The 16,186-nt window shown below is 43.1% G+C and overlaps 1 protein-coding gene across 5 annotated transcripts in view; it reads right to left on the reverse strand.

Moving 5' to 3' along the window:
• Positions 1-285: 285 nt before the first annotated feature.
• The window catches only part of PPP1R13B (protein phosphatase 1 regulatory subunit 13B), a 128,818-nt gene continuing 112,917 nt past the window's right edge, over positions 286-16,186 (reverse strand). For all 5 annotated transcript variants that reach the window (XM_050954113.1, XM_050954112.1, XM_050954114.1 and 2 more), the window contains 6 exons: positions 14,952-15,715; positions 13,082-13,219; positions 12,856-12,989; positions 5,519-5,685; positions 2,818-3,017; positions 286-2,035 (listed from right to left, as the gene is read on the reverse strand). In XM_050954113.1, the coding sequence (XP_050810070.1) occupies positions 1,994-2,035; positions 2,818-3,017; positions 5,519-5,685; positions 12,856-12,989; positions 13,082-13,219; positions 14,952-15,715 (1,445 nt within the window). In that variant the 3' untranslated portion in view covers positions 286-1,993. The remainder of the gene's footprint in view (positions 2,036-2,817; positions 3,018-5,518; positions 5,686-12,855; positions 12,990-13,081; positions 13,220-14,951; positions 15,716-16,186) is intronic.

Consider the following 16,186-nt stretch of genomic DNA (forward strand, 5'->3'; position numbering starts at 1 on the left):
GTGAATGAAGTTCAAACATTCAGACTGGCCTTGAAGAACAGAGGCCAGCAACTTAAGGTGAAAAAAAAAATTTTAAGGGACTCGGCCTACCTAGTCACTGAGATGCTGCTCTAGCCTTTTTCTCTTTGTACAGCCAAGCTAGCCCCTTAGTAGTCACAAGTGGGTATGCAAAGTACGAAGTGATCACCATCACTCAGTGTGGATTCATTTTGCAGGTTAGGTGGAAAAAAGGTTACAGTTCTTTGCCTAACATTATTTTAAAATAAACACTTCAGAATGCAGCCATGCCTTAGCAATATTTTATTATACACTCATCCAGAGAACATGTAAATGTGCATCATAGGCTCTTGAAATTGTCACATTAATGTAGCCAATGTTCTTTAACAATACCCTTTCACATTTCATCACAATATATATACAATTAATGTTAAATGGTGGTAAAAGCAAATTACAGCGCTGCATAAATGATATATAAATTATACACAAGACTTGTACATGAAGAGTTAAAGCCAACTGGCCTACACTTTAATGGAAGAAAAAATGCAAAACACATGGCTAAACTTACAAGAAATTATAAATATATTTCTGGTATATAAAGTCATGTACAATTAACTCCAGTGAAGTGCCTTTTTTTTTTTTGCTTGAAACTACAATATAGTGGAAAGGTTATTGCATAACACAACACACCCTGGCAATAGGTGTTGGGCTGCCAAGAACCACAGAAACTGTTCTTACCAAAATAGCAAAGTATTGCCATTCTCAAATCCTCAAACCCCTTGTTTCTCTTCCTCATTGACTCTCAGTATTAGCACAGCTAGCTCTCCACTTTTTAGTCCTTCAACTACTCAGACAGACTTCAAGTTAGTGTACCTCTTAATTTATCAGACTCTTACCCTTCTCAACTATTGCACTCTCATCCATCAAACATACAAATCCTTTAATCTGACTGCAAATCCACTGTTACATGTTCTTTTGTTCCAAACAGACAAGTTCACAGGTTAGTGGGAGTGGGACCTGTAACTTAAATTAGTAGAGGGTAAAACTCGTGTAATAAACTGAATACCAAGAAAATGAACAAGTTAATTAGTGTAGGGGTTTTGAGAAGTATACGAACAGTGTAGTTTTGATGCTTTTAGCTTGTCATTTAAATGCAAACAAAATCTAGATCCTAGCATCTCTAAAGCTTGTTTGAGCTTTGTAAAGAGTATCTTTACACTACAGTGGCACAGCTCCAGCACTGTAGCTGTGCTGCTGTAGCGTGATGCTTCCTCTAGTGAGGGAAGAGGTTTTTCCATTGCTGTACATAAACTACTTCTCATTCAATAGTTGCATGTATGGTAGGGGTTAGGTCGACCTAATTGTGATACAGGATGTAAAATTGTTCACAGCCCTGAGCAATGTAGCTAGGTTGACTTAAGTCTTAGGTGTAGAGCAGGCCCTAGACTTAGAACATTAGTTAACATATCTTTATTTCTAAATCCTAGAGCATATAGAGCCTTGGTGATTGCTTATGCACTTAGCATGTGAAAGTCTTCTCTGCAGCACACACAGAATTAATTCAGTAATGAGTAAACAACATTCAATGGTGTCAAAAAATATCCAAAATCTTGACACGGGACAGTTATTGGGGGACTAGAACAGATTGGACAGCACATCTGCAATTTGGAAATGACATTTGTGAACATTTAACACAAGAAGCTTCCACCCATGGACTCTTCTATAAGAGTATTTTTGGTATTTAGAGTAGAGTTGACAAAATACTGTAGACTGTAAGTACCTCTTCCAGTCAGTAGTGGGTTACATGGAAAGACCTTCGTTTATAAACTGCAGATTTTAAAACCCTTGACTGCTGTCCATCAATAAGAGAGAGCACCATTAAAAACAAAGATTAGAATTTTATTTCTCCAGTTGAAATGTGATAGAAAAAGATGACTCCAGTGTGGGTTTAAGCTTCCAGTTACCAGCCATGTTCTGCACTGCCAAACAACTGAATTCAAGCAAGGGTTCGCTGCCTAGGCTTTATTCTTGGATATAGCTGCAAAACAAAATCAAAAGTAAAAAATACCCAAGCTTTAGGTGTGATAATCAGAAAATCAAGTCTATAATTAACAGATAACCCACTTACAGCCAAAAGGCTACTTCTGATTACATGAATGGATTGTACAGCAAAGGGTAAGATATTTCATTGACATGATGTCCACTGGACACATTTAGTACATTTCTTTAGATTACCAAGTGACATGCAGGTCTGAACAATTCAAGGGGAGACTGTCAGAGGTTTGAGTTTCCTTACCTAAATAACTGATGTTATTAATTATTTTTATTTCCATTCTTCAGCAGCTGGCAATAAATGAGTATAACTTTCCACCACTTTATGCAGTCAGAAATTTAAAGTTTACCTGTTGCATAATTCCGATCTGCATTTTGGCCACATCTACCTCCTAGGCAGGTGAATAGAACACAAACTCCCACCAGGAATGATCCATGCCACAAACTTGTTACATCCCAATTATTTAAATATCTTCATGTACCAACTATCAAGGTTGCTCACAACAGCCACCATACTATACTTAGGGAGCCAGTTTTATCCTTTTGTTTGATCTCATGGAAAATATCACTATTTAATATGATGTTAAAGATCAATTAAAGTTATAACATAAAAAAACTTCAGGCAGCCTAACAATTACTATTCTGTTTACTGTCCTGGGTTAAATTCTTAACTACAGTTCTAGAAGTTCCCTCTAGTCTCCCCATCTAAGGAAAAGTGTAACAATAGGCCAAGTTCAAGAAGGAAGGAAGAAGCTTAAAGTAACTTACCCCCAAAAGATTTTTAGGCACATAGCCTTCTTTATCATTGAGTCGAGCCCACCACCATTCTGTTTCATTATCATCCTTACGTCTCAGGATAGTAATGGCATCTCCTTCATGGAATGAGAGCTCATCACTATTCTGGGCTTCATAATCCCATAGAGCATACACTACTCCTTTGTTCATGACTCCCAACTTCTCCTGTACTCCTGTTATCAAGAAATAAAAGTTAAACAAGAATATTACAGATGGCAAAGTACCTTGACTTTATCCACATTGGATTTTGGGTCCTCCTCTCCAGTGGAACACACTGAGAGACTTTCATTCCTGCTGCAATTTAAGACTGTCCATGTTTCCATTATAATTTCCTCCTCCCAGGAATTTAATTGGAGATTAAAACCTGATATGGCATAAAACTTGTCATAGAAGGTTGGGAATATGTTTTTTTCTTTTCATTGCACGTGTATTTGAAAATTAGTTGGCCTTACTTTAAGGATGCAAATTAGGGCTGTCAAGTGATTTAAAAAATTGCAATTAATAGTGCAATTAAAACAAATTAATCACACTTAATAGAATGCCATTTAAATAAATATATTTAGATGTTTTCTACATTTTCAAATATATTGATTTCAATTACAACACAGAATACAAAGTGTACAGTGCTCTTATTTTTTATTACAAATATTTGCACTGTAAAAAACAAAATATTTTTCAATTCACCTAATGCAAGTACTGTAGTGCAATCTCTTTATCATGAAAGTTGAACTTACAAATGTAGAATTATGTACAAAAAAATAACTCAGCAATTGGCTGAAGTAGGACTAACAAGTTTGGTTACAATTTGCAGGAGATAATGCTGCCCGCTTCTTGTTTACAATGTCACCTGAAAGTGAGAACAAGTATTCGCATGGCACTGCTGCAACCGGCGTAGCAAGATATTTACATACCAGATGCACTAAAGATTCATCTGTCTCCATCTTCAACCACTATTCCAGAGGACGTGTGTCCATGCTGATGATGGGTTCTGCTCAATAACAATCCAAAGCAGAGCAGACCGACATGTTCATTTTCATCATCCGAGACAGATGCCACCAGCAGAAGGTTGATTTTCTTTTTTGATGGTTCAGGTTCTGTAGTTTCCACATAGTGTTGCTCTTTTAAGACTTCTGAAAGCATGCTCCACATCTTATCCCTCTCAGATGTTGGATGGCACTTCAGACTCCTAAACCTTGGGTTGAATGCTGTAGCTATTTTTAGAAATCTCATACTGGTACCTTCTTTGCATTTTGTCAAATCTGCTGTAAAAATGTTCTTGAAGCAAAGGTGCTGGAGTTCAGTCACAAATGTAATTAACACTTTTTTTTTTTTAAACGCGCAGTGAAGCATGTCCTCTGGAATGGTGGCCAAAGCATGAAGGGGCATCCAAATGTTGAGCATATCTGGCATGAAAATACCTTGCAATGCTGGCTACAAAAGTGCCATACGAATGCCTGTTCTCACTTTCAGGTGGCATTGTAAAAAGAAGCAACACCAGTATCTCCCATAAATGTAAACAAACTTGTTTGTCTTAGCAGTTGGCTGAACAAGAAATAGGATTGAGTGGACTTGTAGGATCTAAAGTTTTATATTCTTTTGTCTTTGAGTAAAGTTATGTAACAAAAAAATCTACATTTTGTAACATACTTTCACGATAAAGAGATTGCACTACAGTACTTCTATGAGGTGAACTGAAAAATACTCGTTTACAGATATTTGCACTGTAAAAATGATAATCAAAAATAATAAAGTGAGCACTGTATACTTTGTATTCTGTTGTAATAGAAATCAATATATTTGAAAATGTAGAAAATCATTCAAAAATATTAGAATACTAATTTAAATTTATTTAACAGTGCGATTAATCGTGATTAATTTTTGAGTTAAGAGCATGAGTTAACTGCAATTAATTGACAGCCCTAGTGCAAATCACTCATACTAGTCTCATACACATTCTCTAGCACAACAGGTTTAGAGTTCTTACATCTTCTTGCTCCGCCTAGTTATTACAGCATATACAGCATACAGTTATATCCTCAAACTGCAAATCTGCCTCAAGGGGTATATTAAAACCCTAATGAAGTCTTCACACTCTTTTTGGTGTAAGTTAGAATCTTAATTTTATTCAATTGCTGCTTCTAGAAAGATGCTTCTCGTGATATATGCACTGTACTTAAAAGCTGTAGGTCATCTGTCTCATTAATTCAGTGAACAAAACATGAACAACTACTCATAATAAGGAATTCAAATAAGTTTAGATCTTCAGCCTCCTGGTGCGGTCTGCTAGAAGTCTGGGCTATCCTGACAGAATTCCATGTGAAATTTACATGGCAACACCCTGCTAACTCCAAAACCCTATCATCATTAGAACTGTTTCCTAGAAAGGAAGGAAGAGAAGTTTAAAAATCGTGCACAATGCCATAGTGAGCCAGTGAACTGACTTGAAGAGGGAGGAATGACATGGCCAAAGAAACAGCCAAGAAAATATTTTGGCACCAGTATTTTGAATGCACAAGAGTGTGGGGAAGGGCAATGCTAGTTTCAAAGACCTATGCAGAGGATACAGAATTTAACTAGCAACTTGGTAGTCAGGACAGAGAAGAAAAGTTGAATTTCGGAGACATTTTAAAGGTTTGTAAAGGGAATTATCAAACATATACACTTGGCAACCTACCGTACAAGAACTGGGAACACTGAATATAACCCTCCTCCATCTCCTCACACTTGTCCGCAGCAGTTTCTATATCACTTATAGTTGAAGCAAAAATTGCTGCCCCAGATTCTACAAGTAGTTTACAGAGATGAACACTATTGCAAGAAGCTGCACAATGCAAAGGCGTCCTGAAACAAAACCAACATTTAGACATCAAAATGGGCCAGGAACCCTACAAATCCAACCTCCAACAAAGGGTTCAGTCATCCTTTAGAAGTTACTTTTGAAAGACAATTATGTTTTTACTTGTGCCACAAACGTTCTCCACATAAAAGTTAAATAAATAACCTAGATGAAATTCTGACCCCACTGAAGCCAATTGGGGCAAAGATTTTAATGAGAATGCTAAGTTTTCATGACATTTTACAAGGCTGCAGTATGTTAGCTTTAAAGGGCAGAGAGGCTTGTGCTGGTTAGAGAGCAGAGGGCAAGGCAAGAAGGGTGAGAAATAGCTCAGCCAAGCCAGCTCTCTAAATTCCTCACATACACTACTGAAGTGCGGCAGGACAAGGAAACATGACTCACCGTATAGTAACTGGAGTTCTCTAAGGTGGGTTCTCCCAATGTGTCATGCACTTCAGGCTTGCACATCACTTCATGTGCCCAGGACCAAAGACTTTTCCCTAGCAGTGTCCATTTGCTCCATGCATGCACCCCGACTCTGCTCATGGTCTGCTCTGAAACTATAGAAGGGGCTGCCGGGCTGCCACCATTTAGTTCCTTCTCTACCGCTAGGCTCCACTTAGGGAAATTGAAGCAGCAGAGAAGGAGGTGGGTAGTGGACATAAGGACAACACATCCTTCGAGTGCTTGTCCCTATGTGTCATGCACTTCAGGTGATTCAGAAGCAGCGTCTCTCTGTAGGAGGTGGGTACCCACAGCCCTATGTCACAACAGAATACAGAACTGCTCTACCCAGGGAGGCATCCGAAGCAGCTGCTTGCACCAGTGCAGAATGTCTTGCGAAGGTATGTACAGAGCCTCATGTTGCTGCTTTGCAGGTGTCAATAACAGATACACCCTTGACGGAGGCTACTGAGGCTGCTTGGACTCTTGTTGAATGAGCTCTCGCACGCCTCTCAAGAGGGACATTATTCAGCTCGTAACAAAGTATGATAAATCCTGAGATCCACTTTGACAGCTTCTGGGTGGAAGTGGCCTCTCCTTTCATCTTTTCCACAAATGATACAAAATGTCTAGATTTCCTAAATGACTTACCCTCTGTAGGTAAAAGGGAAGGGCCCCACGCACATCCAAGAAGCCACATTACCTCTTCCCTGTTGGTGCGTGGTTTAGAGTAGGGCACAGGAAATGGATGTTTTGGTTAATGTGAGTCTGACATTACTTTAAGGATGCACTTCAGATGCAGTCTCATGAATACCTTATTCTTGTGGAAAACTATTGGAGGGGGGCAGAGGAGGTCTGCCATGAGTGCTCCTAACTCCCCTACTCTTTTGGCCAGTGATTGTGACTAAAAATGCTACCTTCATTGAGAATCGCAGTAGAGAGCAGGGTACCAGAAGCTTAAACAGCACTTTTGTCAGAGTTGGTAAAACCAAGTTTAGGTCCCAGGCTGGTGTGAGTTTTGCCACGGGAGGGAAAACTGTTAACAAACCTTTCAGGAATCAAGATGTGACTGGGTATAAAAACACAGAGTAGGTGTCTACTTACCTGTCTCTGCCTACATTTGGTGGCTCCTGACACTATCTGAGAGTTGCGAGGCAGATGACAGAACAGGTATTCCAACCCTTTCACAGGTACAAAATACCTCTTTTCAGCCTTCTTAGCTACTGGTGAAACTGTGGCAGCTGTCTACCAAAGTGTCTTTGTAGGTTTGATGATGGCTTTGGTGAGTGCCATTCCATTTGGTTCTGATCTGTGCAGAATGTCTAGCAATGTGTAGAATGTGTAATGCCTCTGCCACCCTTTTAACCAAATCTTGGAAGGCCTTAGAATCACCAGGGTATGCAGGTAGGCAAGAATCACTGCCTTGTTGGGAGACGAGGACAAGATCACCAGCATGATGGCATCATCTTCTTGTTGGGTCTCTCCTCCAGATTGTTGTTGTGACTTCTGAGGCTGAGGGGCTCTTCCTCTACCCTGCAAGCAGGACACCTACGAGGATCCTCTGTCCCTAACATGGGTATGTCAGGTGATAGTCTTGGGTCTTCCAGGCCCCGATACTGCCATTGCATGACCTCATGCCCCCTCAGTGCAAAGTCCCAGGGTGACGGACATCAATATGCACAGGGAGGGTTCTTAATTGCACAGGAGTACCGAGACACTCTGGACAATACAGATACCCTTTCTGAGCTCAACCCCTGCAAGACACCGTTGGGGGAAGTAGTCTGGGATGGGTGTCCCCCATATTCTTCTTCTGACTCCAACCCCAACTTCAACAGGGGACCTCTCAGTCCTGGAGGAGGCAGTGATGACCTGCCTCTACAATACTGGCAACAGTCTAGCTTGACTGCAGAAATATCTGTACTGAATAATATCCTGGTCCCAGACATGGAACTCCAAAGAGTATCACAGTGACTCTACTTCCATAAATACAATTAAGTCACCCACTGCTGAGAAACAGGCTGGAGTGGACAGAGTAGTTTCTGTAATTCAGGCCATTGGTACAGAGAAAGCCAGAGCTGGCAGTGCGGATGCAGCAGCTGTTGATGGTGCCAAAGTACCGTGGTTCTGGAACGTGCTGTGGCCTTACCATCTGATGAAGTCCCAGACTGGTCCTTCCCAGTATCAGATGGTCCCATTCTGGAGCACAAGGTGTCTCCTGACTTGGTGCACGATGGAGACTTTTGCCTCTTCTTAGAGGACTTGAATGGGGAAGGACAAGAGGGAAGATTATGGGAGACATTTTGTCTCCCTTCCATTTGCCTTGGCTTTCCTCACCTGAGTCTCTTGGCACTGGTGTGTGTGTGGGGGTGGGATGCCTTGGAACCAGCCAGAGCCACTGTAAGGAATGTTCCTACCATCTTTAGACATTTGGGAGGGGGATCTCCCAAGTCAGAGCCTGTGACCACTTTTATAGACTTCTCCATGAGGAATCTTCTGGGTTAGAACTCGCTTGACTGTTTTGTCCTCCTTGGAAACGACCTGCACCTAGAAGGGACATGGTTTTCCCCCAGGCAGTCCAAGCAAGTGTTGTGATAATCTGTAACCAGAAATAACTTCTGGCAGTCTATGCAGTTTTTGAAGCCAGGGATCCTTGGCATACTCTCCACACTGCTGTTGGAAGAACTAGAGGGCGGTAAGAATAAGTGAGTGTGTGTAAACAGGGATTATGGTGTGTGGTACAGGAAATGCATCGCTCCACATGCCATGGGTGGGATTCCCGAAGTTTAGGAAATCAAACCCCAAAAATCTATCCTAACCAGATTACAACAACTAAGACTAATTTTTAAAAATCATCTACAGGGAAAGCTGAAGTAGTCAGCACATACACTAAAACAGGGGTCGGCAACCTTTGAGAAGTGGTGTGCCGAGTCTTCATTTATTCACTCTAATTTAAGGTTTCGCGTGCCGGTAATACATTTTCATGTTTTTAGAAGGTCTCTTTCTATAAGTCTATATTATACAACTAAGGCCATGTCTACATCTAAAATTTTGCAGAGCTGGTTGTTAAAGCTGTATTAGTACAGCTGTATAGGGCCAGCGCTGCAGAGTGGCCACACTTACAGCAACCAGCGCTGCAAGTGGTGTTAGATGTGGCCACACTGCAGCGCTGTTGGGCGGCTTCAAGGGAGGTTCGGGGAACGCGAGAGCAAACCGCGGCGAAGCTGGTCTCCTTTCCCGGTTTGCTCTCTCGTTCCCCGAACAAGCAGGTCTCCTTCCCTGCGGTTTGCTGGGTGGTTCGGGGAACGCGAGAGCAAACCCGGGAAAGGAGACCAGCTTCGCCGCGGTTTGCTCTCGCGTTCCCCGAACCCCGAGCAAGCAGGTCTCCTTCCCTGCGGTTTGCAGGGTGGTTCCGGGAACGCGAGAGCAAACCGGGAAAGGAGACCAGCTTCGCCACGGTTTGCTCTCGCGTTCCCCGAACCCCGAGCAAGCAGGTCTCCTTCCCTGCGGTTTGCTGGGTGGTTCCGGGAACGCGAGAGCAAACCGGGAAAGGAGACTTCGCCGCGGTTTGCTCTCGCGTTCCCGGAACCACCCAGCAAACCGCAGGGAAGGAGACCTGCTTGCTCGGGGTTCGGGGAACGCGAGAGCAAACCGGGGAAGGAGACCAGCTTGATTACCAGAGGCTTCCTCAGGTATGCTGGGATACCTGCTTATTCCACGGAGGTCAAGAAAAGCGCTGGTAAGTGTCTATATTTGATTACCAGCGCTGGATCACCAGCGCTGGATCCTCTACACCCGAGACAAAACGGGAGTATGGCCAGCGCTGCAAACAGGGAGTTGCAGCGCTGGTGGTGCCCTGCAGATGTGTACACCTCCTAAGTTGCAGCGCTGTAACTCCCTCACCAGCGCTGCAACTTTCTGATGTAGACAAGCCCTAAACTATTGTATGTAAAGTAAACAAAGTTTTCAAAATGTTTAAGAAGTGTCATTCAAAATTAAATTAAAATGCTGATCTTACGCCGCCAGCCTGCTCAGCTCGCTGCCAGCCTGGGGTTCTGTTCACCTAGACCGGCTGAGCAGGGACTGCAACTGGGACCCCAGGCCTGGCAGGGGGGGTTTCAGGGGTCAGAGCAGAGGGCTGGATGTGTGGGGGTCAAGGGTCAGGGCAGAGGGCTGGATGTGTGGGGGTCAAGGGTCAGGGCAGAGGGCTGGATGTGTGGGGGGCTGAACATCAGAAGGCTCGGTGTGGGGGAGGTGGGGGGATTCAGGGCAGAGGGCTGGAGGGTGTGGGGAGTGCAGGGCAGAAGGCTGTGTGTGTTGGGGTGGGGGGGTTCAGGGCAGAAGGCTGTGTGGGGGGGTCAGGGCAGAGGGTTGGGGGAATGGGGGGTGTAGGACAGATGACTGAGTGTGTGGGGGGGATCAGGGCAGAGGGCTGGGAGCGTGGTGGGTGTAGGACAGATGACTGAGTGTGTGGGGAGGATCAAGGCAGAGGGCTGGAGTGCTCCGCTCGTGGGGGTGCTCCCAGGCCCCTGCCCTGAGCCGCTCAGGGCAGGGGGCTGGAAGGGATATGCCTGTTCTCCCCCACTTTCCCCAAGGCTCCGTCCCTACCTCTCTCTGTCTCCACTAGGGGACTATCTGCACGCTGTTGCTCTTGCCCCCTCCCCCTCGCTAGGGCCATCAACTGATTGGCGCAGGGAAGGAGAGGGGGCGGGGCAGGAAAGAACCACTCTGGGGGAAGAAGCAGGGGAGAGGGAAGCTTGGTTGCCGCAGAACCAAGCTTCTGCCTCCTGCCCCCCACAGGGGAGAGCGGTGGGCAGGGGGGCTGAGGGCCAGGACTGCAGCAGACGTCTGCATGCCACTCAAAATCAGATTGTGAGACATGTTTGGCACACGTGCCGCAGGCTGCCGACCCCTGCACTAAAACTTCATCCTAAACCATATGCAGTAAGAAGGAACTAATATGATGAGGGTCTGGCAGCCCAGTGCAGAGCATGAGGAGAATGGTGGCGCATGTGAGGACCAAACACACTGGAAAAAAACTTCGGTCTTGGGCATTCACAAACCTGAAATGTATGACACATAGGGACAAGCACTCGAAGAACTATGGACTATATATTATACTCCTGGGGGAATTCTGCGCTACTGTGCAATGCAGAATTTTGCAGAAATTAACATTGTGCACACACAATTTCCTCCCTCTCCCCCCAGCACAGAAATAGGCTGCAGCACTGCTACCCACCTTTAGGGGCCACTGGACTAGGCAGAGCCCAGTCTGCACACAGAAGACACTGCTGGGGGGAGGGAGAGGGAGCTAGAGAGGTCCTGGCAACCGCAGTTCCCAGTATGCCCTGAGAGAAGGAGAGGGAGGCGCACAGGGAACTCTGTGCAAGCCTGAGGCCAAGCAAGCATCAGGCTGTTTCTCCCTCTGGATTCCTGGGATCTTGGGGGAAAGGGACAGGTATCTGGGCAAGGGGGCGGGCCTGGGGGGAGAGTGCAAGGGTATCTGGGCCAGGGAGGTGCCGCGGCTGGGCTCTGGGAGGAGACGATGGGGTGTGGGTATCTGGGCTGGGGAGGGGGGCCTGCAGTTGGGCTCTGGGGATTAGAGGGTTCAGGTGTATTGGCTGGGGGGACCCCACAGGTGGGCCTCACAGGGGAGGGGTTGTGGGTGTTTGATCCCCCGGGTGGGCTCTGGGGGTGGGGGGGAAGGGGACAGAGAAATAGGACCTGAGTTGTCATAGGGGTTTCTTTAACTCTCTACTTCTGGGGGAATTTTTGCGTGTGTCTGTATTGTTACAGACATACTTGCTGACAGCTATTTTGAAATAAATTACCAAAATAATTGAAACTGGCGTGATTATGTAGTGTTGTTTTGAGAAATAAAATTTGCAAAGTTTTAAAATATTGTGTGCAGAATTTTTAAGTTTTGGGAGTAGAATGCCCCATGAGTAATATTAGGATCAACTTTTTTTTTAAACATCCCTTTCTAAAAATCAATGGAAAGTTTTAAAAAATTGATGACACAAAAGAGACCTTATAGAAAAGTATATAGCATTTTTTAATAAAGTAGTGCATTACAAATACTGCCAAATTATAACAATCTATGGACAAAGGATCCATGAAGCTAAACCCACTTTTGGATAAAAAAGGGGAAGGCTGTTTATTTCAAGGCAAAATTATTAAACATTTGGGAGAAAAATTATACAGTTAAATATAAGCAAAATACAAAAGCATTTATTATTTGGAAGAGTTGGTACATTACACGTAAGTGAACATTTAGTAAAGTCATGCATTTCAACGCCTCTATCATTAAAGCTATGTCCACACTAGAGACCTTATGGTGACACAGCTATATCGATGCAGCTGCACCACTGTAAGATCATAGTGCTCCATGCTGACAGGAGAGAGCTCTCCTGTCAACATAATTAAAACACCCGCAATGAGTGGCAGTAGCTATGTCGGCGGGAGGGCATCTTCTGCCGACATAGTGTTGTCCACACTGGCGTGTCTGTCAGTGTAACTTATATCAGTTGGGTTGCATGTGTGTGGTTTTTTTCATATTCCTGAGCGAAATAAGTTTTACTACAAAATTGCTAGTGTAGACGTAGTCTTAGAGTTGACAAAAAGGTCATTTGGTAAATATATAATAATCTGATCCCAAGATAGCGCTCCACTAAATTTCATTATCAAAACTGACTGAATTGGGACTTTGAAGTTAAAAGTGCCAACACACTTACCATCCATCACTGTCTGCTGCATTCACGTTAACACCAAAATCAAGCAGGAACTTTACAATGTGGTGATGACCAGCACACACTGCATTATGCAAAGGGGTAATTCCTTCATCATTGGGTTTGCTGGGATCATCAACCTATGGGAAAAAATTGAAATACTTAAGCCCAAATCATTTCCTTCACTGAAAAAAAAATGTGGAAGAGACTGACTACATATAGAAAAGTTTACCTCATAAATGATCCTTTGTACCAGATCAAATTCTCCCTCCAAAGAAGCATCAAGCAGGAGGGCTAAAGGGTTGAACTTTACCCTCAAACCATGACCAGTTCGTTCAGAGTCAGGTTTCTTCAGGTTGGTACGTTTAGTCTGAGTGGAAGAAAAAGCAGATGTCATTCCAAGTTGCATAAATATCACAAAACAGTCAACTTCGTTTTAACCAAACAAGCATTACTGTGCCCCCAAAGTGCTGATTAAGATTTATCAGCATTTCCATTATAAAACCACAGTGGCAGATATTAATTTTATTATCTGGAAATCTGAAAGTCATTCCAACACAACGATAGATTACTGTTTAAAGAAAATGGTTAGAAGGTACAGCAGGTTAATACTTAGCTCATCCCTCATTTCTGAATATCATAGTTTTAAATCCCATCTGACATCACAGTTGAAAGCGAGTCTGGTGGGCTCATCCTAGTCTCTAGCAAGACTTTGGTCTCATTACAAATTCAACAATTCAGCATGATTGACAGTCTCTACTTGGGAGAATCTCAGGTTTGAACTAGCAGGAGTGTTCATTACAGGTTAGGACTGAGATGCATTAATATGCTACGCTGTTTGCGGTGAGGAAGGAAAGCTTGCACAGCACTAGACTATTGTATGTGGTTTTTTAGCCAGTGGTTTCAGGAGAAACATGTTCACAAAATCTAAACCATTTTAAAGTTTGTTTTGTTAAACAGTATATTACATCAATCAGATGTTAAAACATTTTGCTGCAGCCTGGGAAAAATGCAATTTGTGCTTTATGTGGACTACAGACTGTAGGGTTTTGAAATGTGTGTTTTAAATTACTGTTCTACTTAAGTGTGGGGGAAAAGATTATCTCTCCATTCTCCTCAAAACAGTCTGCACCTGTTCCCACAGGGAATAATGCAAAGCCCTGTGTACTCCGTGGCCAAGCTGGACCTAAATTCTTCAGCAAGATCCTTGGATTCTATGACAGCTTTAGATAAATGAAAAAGTAGGTGTGCTCACTGTATTCAATATGAAAGTGAATAATACAATCTAATAAGTAATATTTTTATATTAAATTCAATTTATTTTATGCTGTCCCCACATTTTCAATTCTCTACCTAGTGCAGATATTGATAATGACAAGACAAATAGTGTTGCAGATGTGCCAGGCTGAATCTGGAGGCTTTGGCAGCTAGAAGGCGGGGGGGGGGGGGTAGTTGGGGGCCATGGCATCTGGGGAAGCATGGACAGTCATTTGGATTGTGGGATAAGCACAGTAGATGGATGTTTCTGCTAAAATAAATCAGCAATGTTGACATTTATGTTGTCATTTTTAGGGTGTAATGGGGAATGTGGGTAGTTCACACCGCCCAGAGCTGTTTTTTTCAGACTGTCTGCAGAACTAGGAAAGCATCACTGCCACAGTTCCCACTCAGGTTCACGTTTACAGTTATCTTTGCAACCGTGAGGTCTGAAAACATTATTTAAATTTAAGTCTGATTCTGGAATTCAGTTTTTGGCAAAGGGTAATTTCAGATAAAAGTTCTGCAGCTAGAGGATACACATGACCCTGAACACGCAGGATCATCTACAAAATATGTGCATCATTTCCTTACTAACTAGCCAGAGTCGCATATGAAGCAATATTAGTATAGAAACAGCACTTCTGTCAACTTATTCATAGGAATCTTCCACGGTGCTGTGTTCATTTTCCCTTTATTCCTTTGATACCATAAACCTTATGCTACTGTATATCATTTAGCATAATCCCATTGTCTTCCAGTCACTGCAGGAGTAATTGACTGTATAGCTACTTCCAAAGGCCAAGAGTAATACGTAATATAACTGTATTTCTGCTGTCACTTACTGGAGGAAGTGGAGGAGGAACAGCTGGTGGCACAAGAACTTCATCTTCTACTGGGGAGCTGACCTCAGGTGTGGGACTGGGTGACTGCTCAGTGGAAGGAACTACAGCAGGATTGTTGTTATTGTCTTCAGTAGTCTCAGAGGTTTGGTTAGTGGTTTCAGTGCTAATCAGTTCCTCAGTGGCAGGAGAAGGTAATTCATTATCATTGGCATCTGATGAAGGAGGTGGTTCATCAGGAAGAGCAACTGTGGGTTGCACAGAAATAGGTTCTTCAATATTGCCATTGGTGCTAGTGTTTCCATTATCAACATCTGCTAAGTTGCCTATAAAGTCCTGTGGATTGCTTGGTTGATAAAAAGGAGTACTTTCTATTCCTCCAGCAAGTGTATTAAAGCGCTGATACAGTAGCTTCTGTATATTTGGTCCACTGGGCCCTTCAGGTTCAGTGATAGAGCTACGCTTTTTTAATGGCCTAGGAGCATTGGCTAATTTTCTTCTAAGAGCTTCAAGATCAGCATCGCTTTGATATCGTAGGGGTGAATGCACAATAGGTGTAAGCTTAGTAGGACTGAGAGGGCGAGGAATGTTTTCCACGTTGCTATTTTCACCTGATGGCGGAATGTTTTCCAGCTCTTGATCTTTTTCAGTGAACTCAATCTGAGGCTGAGACTGTGGCTGTGATGTGTGGGTAGGCAAAGATCCATGAAGGAATGGTAAAGGTGATGGAGAGGTTGAACCAGACTGTAGGACAGGTTTTCCATAAACTGAAGAGGAGAAAATAAAACAGTGAGGAACTGTTCTGAATTTATATCAGAAAGGTCATGCAATAAGCTGCTGGATGCGTGTGCTGCTGGTTGTATAGAAGAAAAAGCTGTCAATAGCTCGGTTATGTCATAACCTACCACCCAGTTGGCTGATCAAACTAGGATATCAGTACTCATCTGTTAGTGATGGAGATACTTCTGATAGAGAGTTATAAACTATTCATTGATAAATGGTAAAAGGAGGGTTGTTTAAAAGAAAAGCCTGCCAGAGACACTTTCTTTAAATCAGTCTCTGTAAAGATACCTGGAATACAACATTAGATAATGTTTTCACCCCTCAGCCATAAGGCCGAGAAATATTACATCTAATATAAGATATATTGTTACAATAGTTAGCTAGTATGTTTTAAAATAAAGATGTCTCTCAGCACATACTTATTTGCCACCTCAAAAACTAAAAATGAGGTTAAA

Source organism: Gopherus flavomarginatus, chromosome 5 (genome assembly GCF_025201925.1).
Source record: "Gopherus flavomarginatus isolate rGopFla2 chromosome 5, rGopFla2.mat.asm, whole genome shotgun sequence".
Classification (NCBI taxonomy): Eukaryota; Metazoa; Chordata; order Testudines; family Testudinidae; genus Gopherus; species Gopherus flavomarginatus.